The 15,844-nt window shown below is 25.6% G+C and overlaps 1 protein-coding gene across 2 annotated transcripts in view; it reads left to right on the forward strand.

Annotated features, from left to right (window-relative positions):
- LOC111618178 (PAN2-PAN3 deadenylation complex subunit pan3-like) overlaps positions 1–15,844 on the forward strand; it is a 133,325-nt gene that overhangs the window by 80,605 nt on the left and 36,876 nt on the right. The window contains exons 13-15 of one of the 2 annotated variants that reach the window (XM_023359642.1): positions 3,402–3,558; positions 4,998–5,085; positions 9,006–9,145. In XM_023359642.1, coding sequence (XP_023215410.1) covers positions 3,402–3,558; positions 4,998–5,085; positions 9,006–9,145 — 385 coding nt within the window. Of the gene's footprint in view, positions 1–3,401; positions 3,559–4,997; positions 5,086–9,005; positions 9,445–15,844 lie in introns of those variants that run through there. The other variant, XM_023359641.1, reaches the window with a different exon arrangement.

A 15,844-nucleotide genomic window follows, 5' to 3' on the forward strand; every position in this document is an offset into this window, starting at 1 on the left:
GAACTTCGGAGACATCATTAATATAAATAATTTTAATCGCCGTTGAATAAGAAATGTTTCTTTCACAAGAAATGTATAAAATTACAGTACTGTATTAGACTTACGGTACCTAATTTACATACTGACAGACGATAGTTAGCGTAAAAATCTCCGTAGCGTGGCGCCACGCTAGACGGCGGAAATTATATATTTAATTATAACAAAGTTACAATAAGTTAATATATAATTATATATACAGTACCTAATTTATATATAATTTATATATAATGCTGTACAAACGATAGCAAACTCAGTTTAGCCACCTAAACTCTCCGTAGCGTGATGCTGGGCGGCGGAAAGTAGTTCGGCTGCTCGTCCACTATTAGTCCAGATTTGACCAATCTTGTTGCGACAGGAGTCGGCGACGACATTTTACGAGTCACTTTATACGAATATTGCTACAATTTTTTCGCTACGTTATAGGAATTTCCGTTATAGGAACCCACGTTATAGGGGGTCGACTGTAATTAACAAAATTACAATAATTAAAAATGGTAGCATTTTTTTTAGAAGACCATGTACAATCAAACCTATGTTTTCAAACATAATTTGTTCCTAAAAGTTGTTTGGAAACCAGTTTTTTCTAAAACAGAGACAAATTTTTTCTATAAGAAACAGTATAAAATAGATTCTTTTCTGACCCCTCAAGATACTACAAATGCAATGTAATATTGTATATATATATTATATACAATATTACATTGCATTATAATACTGTATTACTGTATGTATAAGGAATTTTTATTTAATTTGACTTAAGCACCTTGCTATTTATATTACGTAGATATCAATTAATGCAGTTTTTATTAATTTGATTTAAATAAAATGCAGCATGTACCAAAAAATGGATGTAGTAAAAATGGATGTGGGAAACATGTGCACTGAAACCTAATTTAAATAGCAACATTGTTTTGTGTTGGGTCGTCTAATGGTGCAAGGCAATCTCACTGCTACTAGCTTCTGAATATTGCTGATTGGTTGGGCTGTTGTCTTTCTTTAACATAAGAAGTATATGGAATTAACAATCAGTCTCTCTAATCTGTGGTCAGCTCTTGTCAAGTATCTTGATGATTGTAAACCAAGTTTTGACTGTATTTAAAATACATTCTGTTAAAATAACTATTGTAAAAACAAATTGGATATAATAATAATGAGATAAAATCATGTAAATTTATAAATGAAGCATATTTTACAATACTTCAATTTTATAGTTGAATATTTTATATTCATGTAAAGTATGAAATGAGTAATCTTATCAGAGTATATTGATTTTTTAGACAGATTTATTATATACTATGACACACACACACAGCTGTTTATATATACTATAACACACACAGAGCTGTTCTAAAATGGCCGATCTCGATGTAATTGAAGCAACTATTTGAGAGAAGTACTTGAATTCAAAAGAAAAGTTGGTTTTTACTATTCAAGGTAGACCAATGATAAATATTTGTTGTTTTTATATACAGTAATACGCCGAACTTATGCGATAGGTGGGACCGAGCGATAACCACGTAAGTCAAATTTGCGTAAGTTAGTGTATAATTTCACAATTTGTGTAAAATCCAAGTCAGATGTATGTAAGCTAATAAATGTTCTAGTTAATCTTACCTCGTCTTTTGATTCGTTCACGATTACAAGAAATCACCTCATAGTCTCTCAAGTCTCCGTAGATATAACAAACACAGAAATAAATAACACAAAATAAATTGTAACTCTGAGTCAATTCCACACGTCCGAACATGTAAGCTGAACAATAGTGTGGGGGAAGTGAGTAATCAAGAGTTGTGTGGCGCTCAAACAAAAGACGAATCGACAAGATTTGAAAATTGCGTAACTCCAGGTTCGCGTAAGTCGGTGTATTACTGTACTGGATGACCATAATTAAACACCTCTAGAGACTTATTTAGCAATTCAAAAGGAATCAAATCTGCTATGATGACATCTCAGGATATGCAGAAAACATTCCAGTAAACAAAAAGTTGGTACCAAAAGTTGCCACTTTGTATTTTAGCATTGCAAACAACTGACATTTTATTTGTACAAGACACTCGTGTTATAAAACAGACTTAATATATAACAGCAACTGCACACCAGGATGTATAAAGTAAATATGACGTACCGAACCTATAACCGATGCATATCTAATTGTTAATTCAACTACAAACTTTTTCTTAACCCCTTCTGGGCTTTCTTCAGGTGAAAAGCTGGATTGAACAACGATATTTGAATAAATCTGAACTCTGTTGAATTTGAATCGTTCAGTTTGTTTGCTTATTCTGTTGCGTGATATGCTTGAAAGTGTTTTAATTTGATGATCGATGTTCAATTTAAGAGAAAGATATTAATGTGATACTTAAAAAACATGTTAGTGAGATACACAATTATTTAACATTAACACGTTTTTTCAGTTCAATGAACTGCAATTGATTAGATACAAGGCGTTTTTTTACATTCATTATTTATTCATTGGTCGATGTGTGTTTCGGGTCTCTGGTACCCCTCTTTAGTCCACTTTTTATTCTGTTGTTTATAGTTTCAAATATATTAGTTAATTTGTATAACATTAAAACATATTTTCTTAAAAAAAAGGGATTGCGTGCATGGTTATCGGCTTTTTCCTCTTTTTTGTTTGACTGTTTACAAATTATACTTAGTATTATTGACCAATGAATAAATAATGTAAAAAAAACACTTTGTGTTTAATCAATTGCACTTCGTCATGCTGAAGAAATGAAAAAAAAATTTAGCAATGTTCTCAACAGCATCACTTAGCAGCTCTTAGTTTAACAAGAACTTGTTTGTTAACTTTTGTAATAAGAAAAGAAAGGAAAAATCAAATGTTTAAAACAAAGAATATTGAATGTGATGTAAAAAATGAAAACTGGTAAAATAAATTTATTAAAGGAGATTGGAAAAATGCATTTCCCAGAATAAAGGGCATCTTCATTGGAAGGGATTAGTAAAGTGTATATGTATAGGTATGCTCATGTGTGTGATCATTCATTTGAGATTAGCTAATATATTAATAATATAGTCTAAATATCATAGAAACAAAAATTATTTTTTAAGATATTTAACATTGCATTAAGAATATCCATATTATATTGATTAAATGCTTTTAGTCATATATTGGTATATGTAATAAATTGTATATTATTTGATGATATGATTTATTTAATAAATATTAAAAATGCTTTATTATTTTTATAATTAATAGATAACTCAGCCAAATATTGCAAGTAATTAAACATAGTTATGTATGAAATATTGTTTGTATTATTGTATTCAATATGATGGTAAATTTTATTAACTAAACATTGAAATTATTAACAAACATTTTTTTTTATATATAATAGGATTAAATAATTTAAGGCAGCATGCAGGCTTATTACCAGAAAGCTTGATTTGGGCTTATATTGTACAGTTAAGTTCAGTACTTCGTACCATTCATGCAGCGGGGTTAGCCTGCAGAGCATTTGAACCATCAAAAATTTTGATAACTGGAAAATCAAGGTAAATATATTTAATAATTAAGTCAGGAAATATGCATATTTTAACTTGTAGTAAGTCTTATTGTTTACTACATACGTTGCAAATCTTTAACATAATTTATTATTAATTTTTCATTATAATAACAGATTAAGTATTTGGATCAATAGAAATCAGCATGCATAAATTAACCCCAAACAATCTGCCAAAATATTGGGCTATATTAATGATTAGTTACTAATTTGAATAGAGGTAGATGGTTATATTGCCATTTCATATTAATTTTAATATGGTAATTATAGTACATTAAGTTTTAATTTAGAAAATTCTGGAAGAAAATTGGGCCAGAACAGGACTTGAACCTGCAGCTTTGGCTCACTGATGCATTGCCAATTATGCTATCCAGTTCTCAGTTCAATCTTCACTTCCAGAACAATTAATTTAGAACTGTCTAAATTAACCATTTGGGTTAATTTTGATATAATCTGTATGACTATATCTAAATTAGGGATCTTCATGGTGACCAAAAGTGATTGGTTTGAGTCTTGCCCTGGCCTTATTCTTTTCTTCTAGAAATTTCTAAATTAAAAATGAATTTATTACGATTATTAAAATTAGTATATGATGGCAGCATATTTGCCTATCTCTAGTCAAATTAATTAATAACTAATCATTAACATAGCCAAAAATAGTCCGATATTTTGGCAGATTATTTGGAGTTAATTAATTAAATCAAGTTATGAGTTATTGTTTTATAGAAAGAAATATATGCATTGGACACCTATATTATAAACGACAAATTGTAACTTATTGCTTCTGTCTTGATTATATCAATAAAAGTAAAAAGGTAATAAAAGTTAGAGCAAAATTAAGGCTTGGATAGTAGGCTTTCTTGCATACTTCACAAGTATTCTGGAAAGTGTACTTGCAGTTTTGACTTTCTAAAAAGAAACTGAAACTTTGTGTTTCATTTTCATTTTTTGAATTTTATTTTTATACCTGTCTAAAACATTTTTGTATAAAGTTTAAAACATGTAATTATATAAATTTATATGTATAATATTATAAAACAGTCCAGGTCTCTGTATCTGGCGATGAATTTAAAGTGGGAATAATTGCAGCCATAGTCTTAGTTAATGCCTTTCACAATTCCTTGGGAAAAATATAAACAGATCTTTAATGTCATCTTGGCACATTACCTGCAATTAACAGCACACTTACTGAAATTCATTGAATAACATGAGGATTGTTTGTACTACTTCCACTTGACTTGCTAAATAAATTCATGAAATCAGAACATACTTTTATGATTACCTCATATTTTAAAATAAAGTCGTAAAGTTTTATATGGAATTTTGAATAAACTATTTTAAATATATATCATGCATAAATTAACCCCAAACANTATATATATTATTATTTATTTTTTTTGTAAAATTTTTTTACAAAATTTATTTTATTAGATTAAGATTAAATTGTTGTGGTATATGTGATGTTCTTGGATTTGACGCCAATCAACCAAATTCAAAGACACTTTTGCCACATTTTCAGGTAAGTCATTGCACATCTTGCAATTGTTTTTTATATTTATAAATTAATGATATAGCATTTGTTAAACATGCTAACAGTTTATTACAATAAACATTAGTTTTTAAGATAAAAATATTTTTATTATATTTTTCGAAAATTTCTATAAAACAAAATAATACAAACAGAACTTGAATACTTTTTTTTATACTTAACAAATTATTATATGATATATTATTTATTTATTTTTAGTATATAATAATATAATAAAACATACTTTAATGTTATTAATGTTTTAATATACATATATTAAAATGTAAATAACTTTTTACTAAATAGTAATTTTTAATCTTATATGATATATGAAAAATTTTTTGAAAGTTTTAATTTCTAATTATATGAAATATAAGGGATTTTATTTATTGCCGAAATTCGATTTTCATATTCATTTAAAATTTATGTTTTAAATTAAATAATACTTGCATTATTACTTCATTCATTATAAACATCTGTCTTTACAACATTAATGATAACCATATTTTGCCATTAACACTGTATTTGACAAAGACATTTGCCATATGAAAATATCTTTTTCTGCATAAGCTAACTGATATTTAATTATCTGATATAAAATAATTCAGTCTATAGTAAAAGAAAGAACCTCTTGTAAAGTCTAATAATAACAATATTTATGATTTTAATATAAATTTACTTATTGTTAATTAAATAAATTACTACATTACAATCACACAAAAGAAATAGTTTTATAACTTTTAACACTTTGAAGATTGCCTCTTTCTTATTCATTTATATTTATTGTATGCTTAATTGTATATTTTCATTTAAGTACATGCACACATGCATACAGTTAGTTTATATCAATAGAGCAATTATAATAGTTCAGGCACATTAAGAAAAATACTGTATCTATTCTCTTGTTTTAGAAATTGCATGAAAATTGAAACATAAAAACTGTTATGTTAAAATAATAATTTTTTATGGATATTTTTGGATATTATGGATATACTATATTGGATATACTATATCCATAATATCCAAAAATTTTTTGAATTTCAAAATAATAAACAGTTTAAAAATGGAGATTAGAAAAAGTAACTTATATCAAAATTCTGTAATAATAATATAATGCAACATTTTATAAGTTAAAATATTTTTTATCGTAAATTGAATTTTGAGATAGAAATTCTATTGTTTTTTTTTTTTTTTGTAGCAAAAATTAACATGTAAAATTAATAATAAACAATATTTGCTGATTCTAATTGATCATTAGCTAAAGTTGATAAATGATTTCATATAATATAAAACATTTTTTCATGTGATGAAAATTCACAAAAAATATATTTCTTGGTAGACTGTACATACTGGATGAGTCTATTTCATTCAGTTTTTTCACACACTGTTGAGATAATAACGATTCCACAGCAGAGTCTGTGAAATCGTTTCGTTATTACCCAATAAATATATTTTTTGTTAATTGTTATTACCCAAGAAATATATTTATTGTAAATCTAAATTTGTCCTGGCAATTTTTTCAAATGAAAAAAATTCTTTAAATATTTCTAGTGGTTTTTTTTTTCTTAATTGTCTATATAGTAATTGAAAGAGGGTTTCAATTTGTCCAACTTAGTTTGAGTAAATGGTTGGGGTTAAAAATAGTTTGGGTATCAAATTAAAGCTCTTATGCTGTAGGTGATGTTTCTGAAGAGATATTTAATTCTATGGGCAAACATGACAGGTGATTGTAAAATCCCTTGTGACCCCACAGTTCTCACAATCCACACTTCGGGAACCATGGATATAGAATATAAAGAACAAGTAAATTATCCTCAACAAAAGAGAAAAATCATCCCACATCCAACAACTAAACAGAATAACTAATTATACTTTTGTTCAGGTTTAAGATTAAGAAGTTGCAATTAGTTATCTATTTAGAAATGACTACTCCGTACAAAATAATTTTACTTTGTGGTAATTTTATTTCCATCAAATAAAGTAAATTTTACAAAGAAGTTTATCCTAGAATAATTCTCAACATTTAGAAACTAATTATATTAAATTTTTTTTATGCTTGGCATTTATTTTTTTGCAAAAATTGTTTAGTTGAAATAGTATTTTTCTTATTTATCATTGACTAAACAAAACTTAATCATGCTTATAAAAAAAAAATACTTACATCTGGCAGAATCAAATCTGTTGAGAATAGGTATATTCAGACAAATTGAGCATTGTTTACTAGACTTACTTTTGAAATGTAAGAATAGAAACATTCTGTTTAGTCATTACAGCTTTTTCCTTGCTTCATTTATTGGTTATTTGTTATAATTAAACACTTTGATAACACATTATTAACACACAAAATCTTTTATAAATTTTTTATGTACATAAATATGAACTCTGATTGTTTAATTGTATTTGAATTCTGGGATTTAGAATTTTATATAAAACAATATATAGAAAAATATTTTAATGTTAAAATATAAGGATAAATCTTATATTTATATTACTGTAATTAGGAGCTCAATAATAATACTATACTTCAGAATATTCATTTCTATATTTCTATTTGTATTTATAAATTCAAAAAGAAATATTTTATTCATTGTTGTGGCATTTAATTTTTCATTGATTTTAAATTTATTTAAATTTATGTAGTTAATTAATATACTTTCACATTTTGTAAAATAACAGTCATTTTTGGAACTTTGTACAGAAGGAAAGTTCTTGTGAACGAACTCATCAAAATTATGCATTAAGATTTAATGATGGCTTTTCTGTCTACCTGTAAACATTTTCATTATGTTTTTCAAAATTTATCTATAAAACTGTTTGCTGTATTATAAAAATTTATTTCATTTAAATCTATTAAATATTAAGTGAACATTTTATATAATTTCTATCTTTATCCACTATATTTTTATTATCATCAAATGTGATAAAAAAATTTTTTACATTTATCCAATTTAAACTACTACATTTTTACCAAATAAACAGATGCTTCATTCTCCTAAAAATAAAGACTTTTTTCTTAATATGCAACTGAGCTAAGTCTTAAAACTTGAAAAAATAATTGATATTTTACATTTATTGAATGCATAATATTAATTACCATATTTGATGATGTATAAAATTCACCCCATTTTTTTAAAAGACTTTTAGTACATTTCTAATCTATTTTATTGAAAAATATAGCGCACTAATTTTCATACAATTGATGTGTAAGATGAATATTAAAGACAAACAATAACAACAATAATGCAATTCACTTTCTAAATAAAAAGATATACATATATATTTGCCAGCATATAAAGTTGCACTCCTTTTCTGACAGTATTTTTTACAAAGAAATGTGCATCTTATATGCTGGCAAATATGATATAAGTGTATATTAAAATAGATATATATATATATAATATATGCCTGTGTGAACAGCTTGACTCAACTGAACTAAATAAAGATGATAGAATAGTGTTTAAGAATCAAAGAAGAGTCACAACATGGTTTCAGATTGTCAAAGATATATTCAAATATATCACTTTAAAGAATTGCTTTATTTCTGAAATATTTTCAGCATCAATATTCTCCAAGATTGTCATAAATATTGAAGAATTTCAAGTTAATTCTTGATAATTTTCTTTTGATAAAAATGATAATTATGCAGATTATAACGATATATAATATACATTTTATACACATAACAATACATTACAGACATTAAGAAATTCAGATCCATAAAAAATAATTAGAACTGTTTATTCTATACTGGCTTTGATTTATTTATGCTTGTGCCATTTTTCTCCAGTTTTCATGCTGGCTATTATAAATAAAAATTATTATTTATATTTGTCTCAATAAATTTAATTTAAATTTTATTTTAATTCTGCATTTAATCATTTCTGTATTTATTACATATATTGAACCATTAGCAAGAAGATTTAGCTGCATTTGGTAAAGTTGTCCTAGCCTTGGCCTGCAACTCCTTGGCAGCTGTGCAGAGACAGAATCTTCAAACATCAATGGAACTTGTCACCAGGAATTACTCAGCTGATCTCAGAAATCTTATTTTGTTGGTTTGAAGTATCTTCATTGTGCATGCTTATCATGATGATTTCTTTTGCTAGGTCTTCCATTTTTCTCTCTCCCTCTTTCCTATTTTCAAATTTAATCTATCATTGCAAAAAAAATGAAAAAAACATTAAAGAAAACATTTTTTTGCAATTTATACGCAATATTAAACATTATCAAAATGAAATTTCTTTAATCAAATTTCATCTTTCTTAATGCTTTTGATTTCCGACTGCATTTAATTAACATTTATTACAAGCATGGCTTTAAAATATTGGAATAATGAAAGAGCAATCATGTTTACTTTTTCAAATTTTGTATTTATAAATTCTAACAGCAAAAATATATTTATTTGTTTTCGGTTTTTTTTTTATAGAAACATTTTTGGAGTTTTTATTTGCCATCTTTATTATATTTTAATATAAACTGGTTTATCTCGCAGAGAGAACTTTTTAGAAAATTCAAATTCTCTCAGGCATTAAATTTGTTGTTAGGAATAAACAAGAAAAAGCAAATTTTTTCTTGTCAACTGCTAAATATGAATAAGAAACCTGAAAGTGTTTGAACTTTATAAAATTTTTGCTCTAAGAAAAGCAGTTTGAATTGAATTTATATTTGAGATGCTTCTTTTATAATTATTTAGACATTCCTTTTGTCTAATTGCATTGATTGATTCTATTTTATTTTATTATCCTACAAAAAAATAATAATTGAATAATCACAATACAAATTTCACAGTCAAGAAGTTCATGCTTTAAATGTTTTTGTTTTTTTTATTAATTTTATTTATTTTTAAATATCATCTCTCAACTTTACAAATTACTCTGATATAATTCTCATTATTTAATTTAAAGCAATTTTTTTCTGATAATTTATATAGTCACTGTCATGTTTTGAAATTTGAGAAGATACAGTTTAGAATTGAAAAGATTTAGACAAGAAAATAAGAATGTTATTAGCATTTTAAAATCAAAATGCTGTATTAACTGAAATTTAATTAAAAGAAAGTTTTAAATAATAATAATATCAAGTATAAAAATATTCACAAATTATAATTATAATTACTTTCATAGTCTAAAGAAATTTTTTTTAACTGAAAATGTATTCAGTTCAAATCTATTGGTAGTGAAAAATTAGATTCATTTCAGTAGGATTTACAAATTAACAATTAATAATTTAAAACTAGTGAATGACATTTGCTTGTTTTCCATAGTCAGTTAAGAAAATATTCTTTGTTGTTGCATCAGATCAGATTTTAGAACAGAACTTAATTGTTATTACTAAGATTTACAACTTTGAAAATGCCTAAGACAAAATAAATTATAAAAGTACATGAAAAATCGCTTTCTTTTAATTCATCAAAGTAGTAGTAGTTTTTATACAAAAATTTATGAATGTGCTTTTATTTGGAGTACTTCTTAAATAGATTAATTATTATAGATATTAAGTAAAGAAATTCAGAAATTTTACAATTTTTAAGTAAAATGTTTATAAAATGTATCTTATGAAAGTTCTAATTAAAAAAAAGAAAAAAAAAATTTGAATTTTGAATTCCGTTAATACATTTTTCCAATAATAAAATGACAGTAAATTGCATATTATTACTCTAATAGTGGAAACATTTGCAATATAGATAAACAAAATAAAGATGATTGATGTATGCTCATGTAAAAGACGAACACTTATGAAATAATGAATACTCTCTTAACATCACTGTATGATTAGTTGATAAATCACAAATATAATAATAATTATTACTTTGGTAATTACTACCTGCAATAAGCTGTAAATCTTGAAAGTACTTTGAAATTGAGTAAGCGACTTTCTAAATTTCTCCTCCAGCAGAAACCAATGACTTTTAACAATTCAAAAAGTAATTTTTAGTTTTCTAAGATTAAAACATAATATTCTTCTAATTAATTAAATTTGATTACAGTTAAAGTCTTGAATAAATTTTGATTTTTGATTGGTAAATTTGCATTAAAAACGATTACGGTACAACCCCAACTCTTCGATGTAATGTGGAGGGATGCTGCAGCCATTTCAAACTAAAAATTATTAATATTAAAGATTTATATGGACTCTTTTTACTCCTTAGAGAATTTAATCATATGTAAGAAAAATAATTTTACATCGCTTATTATGCAGTTAATACATAAAATAGTTTTAAGAATAAAAATGTGTATTATTATACTTGTATTTAGTGCAAATGGTTTGTCTCACATTGAAATTAAATGATAAGTGACAAACAAATTATTTTGTAATGTGTGTTATCATTTTAAACTTTCTTTTATGAATTACAATGTAAGTAGAGGATTCACTCAGATGTTCATGGTTCTACTGTACATCATTTTTCAAATATTTAATTTTATTTGTGTATACTTTGATAAAAATAAAAATTTTAGATATTAATTATGGATTTATATTGCCTGTTTTTAAAATGATTTTAATGGCTGAAAACAGCTGAAATTTTTTCAAGTTAATCAATGACATAAAAAAAGAAATGAAGCTATTAATGTCAGAAAAATCATATGGTAGTATATTTACAGTGTTGATAGCAGTGGTTTTTAACTTTTTCGTGGCTACAGAAAGCCATTCACATACTTTTTATTATACAGAGCATTAGCATTGCTATAGTCAAAAATCAATAATCAATTTCACATTTATTCTTCTCTCAAAACAATGAAGCAATAAAGTAACAAAGTTTATTGCATTGAATAATATAGTAAACATGATATTGTCCACAAATAAAGTAATATGTCTGAATACATAAGGGCAAGTTTGCAGAACATGGGTTACAGTGTATATGCTGTATATAATTCTGATATTTGCAAGACAGGCCAGATCAGTGTTAAATTGACTATTAACAGATAAAACAGATATTTGTTAACTGTTCGTATTCTAACTAAAATAAAAAAAGGTTAAATTCTACTCATAATCTGAATTCATTACTTTTTACAAAGATCTCAATGATTGTTATACATTAAGATATTTTTTAAGTTTGCATGAAAACATATAAATTATAGTGGAGAATATAAACATTGAATAATCCGATTCTTGATTATTACCAAATGATGTACCAGATTGTATCAGGCTATATTACGGATACATTTATTACTTAGATATAAAGTAAATGTAGCTGTAATGTAGCCCAATACAATCTTGCAGATCATTTGGCGTATAGCAGAGAGTTTTAATGTTACCATGAAAACTCACTGCTACACACTAAATTAAACTTCTCTGCTTTCTGCTGTATGGAAAAATCATGTGTTATATTGCATTTGTTAATTTTTAATAATTTTAAATTATTATTATTAATTTTATTGTTTGTATTAGTTATTGTGGCATTGGCTGCATGCAATACTCGTATTCTCATTTGATCATCTTTGGGATCAGCCTTTTTTTTTGTTCTGGTTTACTGAATTGAATAATTAATCCACACGCACGTTTTTAATTGCTAAAATTTTTAAACTTTTTTATTAATATATATATTTAAAAATTTTACAGAAAAAAATTATGATGAATAAATTTAGAATTGGATGGGCTAACGTTATTACTGTCAAATGTCTATGTTAAAAATTAAGAATGATTTTGTTTATTATGTTTATTAGTATATTTAATGCATTAATTGTCATTACGTTATTGAAAAATAATCCAAGAAATTAAATATGAAACACTGTAGAACTGCAAAGAAAAACATTGTGTTGTTGCAAATAGTTTTCAGGAAAAAATTTCATTTTGAAACAAATTTCATCCCATTGATACCATGAAATTAAGTTGCATTAAACAATATTTACAATACAGAAAGCAGTTTTTATTTCTTTCTTTTCTTTCTGTCTACTTCTAATCTAAGTTGACATTAATTATATATTTTTAATTTACAATTAAACACTACAAGATATAATTCTAATGATTACATTGAAATATTAATTAAGTAATATTTAATGAGACATATATTCATATTTAGAGTATATTTTTTAGTTTGCAGCTTATATTTATGTTAGTCTGTTGAGCTTACCAACACTATAGAATACCATTAAACAGTGCAAGATGCTAAGGAAGGGAAGGAGTCGATATTTAATCCGAGATTAAATGTTTTCTGGTATTTTTGTGCCTCGACATCATATCTTACTCAACCATTTAGATTCGAGGACGAGACTTGTAACCTTCAATTAAACATTTTGTTTTGGATTGAATATTGACTACTTTACCTTATTTAGCATCTTGTATTGTTTAATAATATATTTCTGTATTGAAAAAAAACAAGAAAATGAAATGTATGTGACAAAATGTAGACTGCTATCATTATAAGTATCCAGAATCGGATTTTATAATTGCAGTATTTTAGTATCAAAAGTACGTTAGTTCCTTGTTACTTTGTTTGTGTAGGGAGACAAACTAAATGAGTGATGTATTGGCTGTTGTGCTTTTTTATATTTGGAAGAGAAAAAATAACAAAACAAGCAATATAATGAGGGACTACTGTATATTAAATTCAGACCTCATACAAATAAAACAGCAGTTCTTGTAAAGAATTTGGTAACATATACCACACATATTGACTTCAGATTCATCTATCACAAAGCCATAATGAATATTAAAGAAAAATAAATGCAATATATCTAATATTATAAATAAATAACTGTAATTTAAGAGCTACAAATAAGAAACAATTCCAATATTTTTCAGCCTCATTTTAATGAAATGTTAAATAAATGTAATTCTCTTGGTTATTTTGTTCTTCCTCTGCATGTTTTTAATTATTAATCATATATCTATTTATATTAATTAATTAATATATATAATAAATTAATAATAAAGGTGATCAAATTATTAAATATTCTAAAACGTAAAAATAAAAAGGTTAAATTGCATAAATTAAAAACTGCAAAATTAATATAAAAAGCAATTTTAGTTCAATTAATATTAATTTTTTGAATATAAAGAGTAATTAAATTTAGGATCTTAATTTTAAAAGTAGAGATCTACGATTGTTAATTTTGTTTGTTTAATTAATCCTTTATCGTACTTTGAAAATGATAAATTTTAATCGAGAATTATTTAATTCTGATTATAAATTATAATTCGATCTTTTGTTTGATGTTAAAGCCGAAGCTGGACCGAATACGGCTCCGAAAACATTTCTCAAAATAAAAGTTTGGCTCCTTAAACGAGGTTTGAATTTGTTTCTACAGATTTTAATGACGATCGTTATTACTTTATCTTTTTTTTAACATATTAATTATGTGACGATGAAATTCTAAGGCGATATTAACTATACTAAATTCATTTGTAAAGATATTAAAGAATTTTTTAAAAATATTTGGCAGTTTTTATTTATTTTTTGTTTTTTATTTTTCATATACTCTGACTTTTGTAAATTATGTTTTTGAGTAACGACTTAAATTAATTTGAAACAAAATTAACTGGCATGTATTTTTCTACGTAAAATTAGGCAGTGAATATTTTTATCATTTATATTAAATATTAATATTTCTATTTTATTATATTTATTACATTACATGATGATGATATAATTTTACATGTTAGTGAATATTTTTATAGTATTTAGTAATTTTTCATTGCACTTGCTAAATAAATATTAATAAATAAGAGTGTAAAAGAAACTCGTCATACTGTTGTTATTTCATGCTTCCCTACTAGAACCAAATTTTGTTTTAATCATCAATCCTCACTTTTATTTTGAATTATTTCAACTACTTGTGTGGAGTTTGATGTTTTAAGTCAAAACTTGTGACATTTGATCCTTGATCTTTATTAATTTATTATTAAAACCTTATTCTCTTATTCTTTGTCAGACACTGCCTCTTCTATAGGATCAGTCAGTGACCCCATAAGTCATGGAATAAGCAGTATATGTTTTGACATAGCATTTTTTTGCTGCCAACTCTTTCTTTATATCTATCAGGTTTTGGATGGGATTTATAATAGCACCAGAGATGTTTTTCTCACACAGACTAAAGACTGGACCCTATGTCGATTAACTTACTGACAAGAGAATCAGTTGTTTGGTTTGGGCTGTTCATTGCTTATTAAAACCTTACTAATTTCATTTAAAGCAAATGAATTACTTTCACTTAATAATGTAGTTTATCAATTAGTTTTTGTATTAAATTGTTCCCACTGTTGTCTGTCTGTCAGTCCATATTTCCTTAATCTCAAGGTTGATGTTAGATAAATGGAATTCAAGACCCCGATTAACTATATAAGAACTTCCAATGCAAACCAGAAATCACGTTACTTTAATTCAAAACTTTTCCCCTGAAAGGAATTAGATAGATGACCAGCTTGACTCCATTGTTAACAGGAGAAGTATGATGTACAGGAGCAAGACACTATAGTACTAATTTGATGTAGAGAGCCTGTATTTTAAATGAAATAAATTTAAAATATGATTAGAAATTGTCACCCAACATTGTGACAATGCCACAATAAATAATTGCTCATTTTTAATTTATTGTGATTTTAGAACCAACGTACTATATAACTGCTAGCACACCTGGTATAAAAATAACATACCATATGCTAGTTTATTCTTGTGATTTTACTGGTCAAGTTTAGGTTGAACAATCTCTGTCACAAATATTAGGATTAAGTGATGGCACAAGATGTAAAATGGAAAATAAAATCACGTTGCCGAAATTTCCAAGGGCTGTGTATTAGGACCTTGCAGGCTGTG

Source organism: Centruroides sculpturatus, unplaced genomic scaffold (assembly GCF_000671375.1).
Source record: "Centruroides sculpturatus isolate CEXI.00-Female unplaced genomic scaffold, Cexi_2.0 scaffold257, whole genome shotgun sequence".
In the NCBI taxonomy this organism is placed as follows: domain Eukaryota; kingdom Metazoa; phylum Arthropoda; class Arachnida; order Scorpiones; family Buthidae; genus Centruroides; species Centruroides sculpturatus.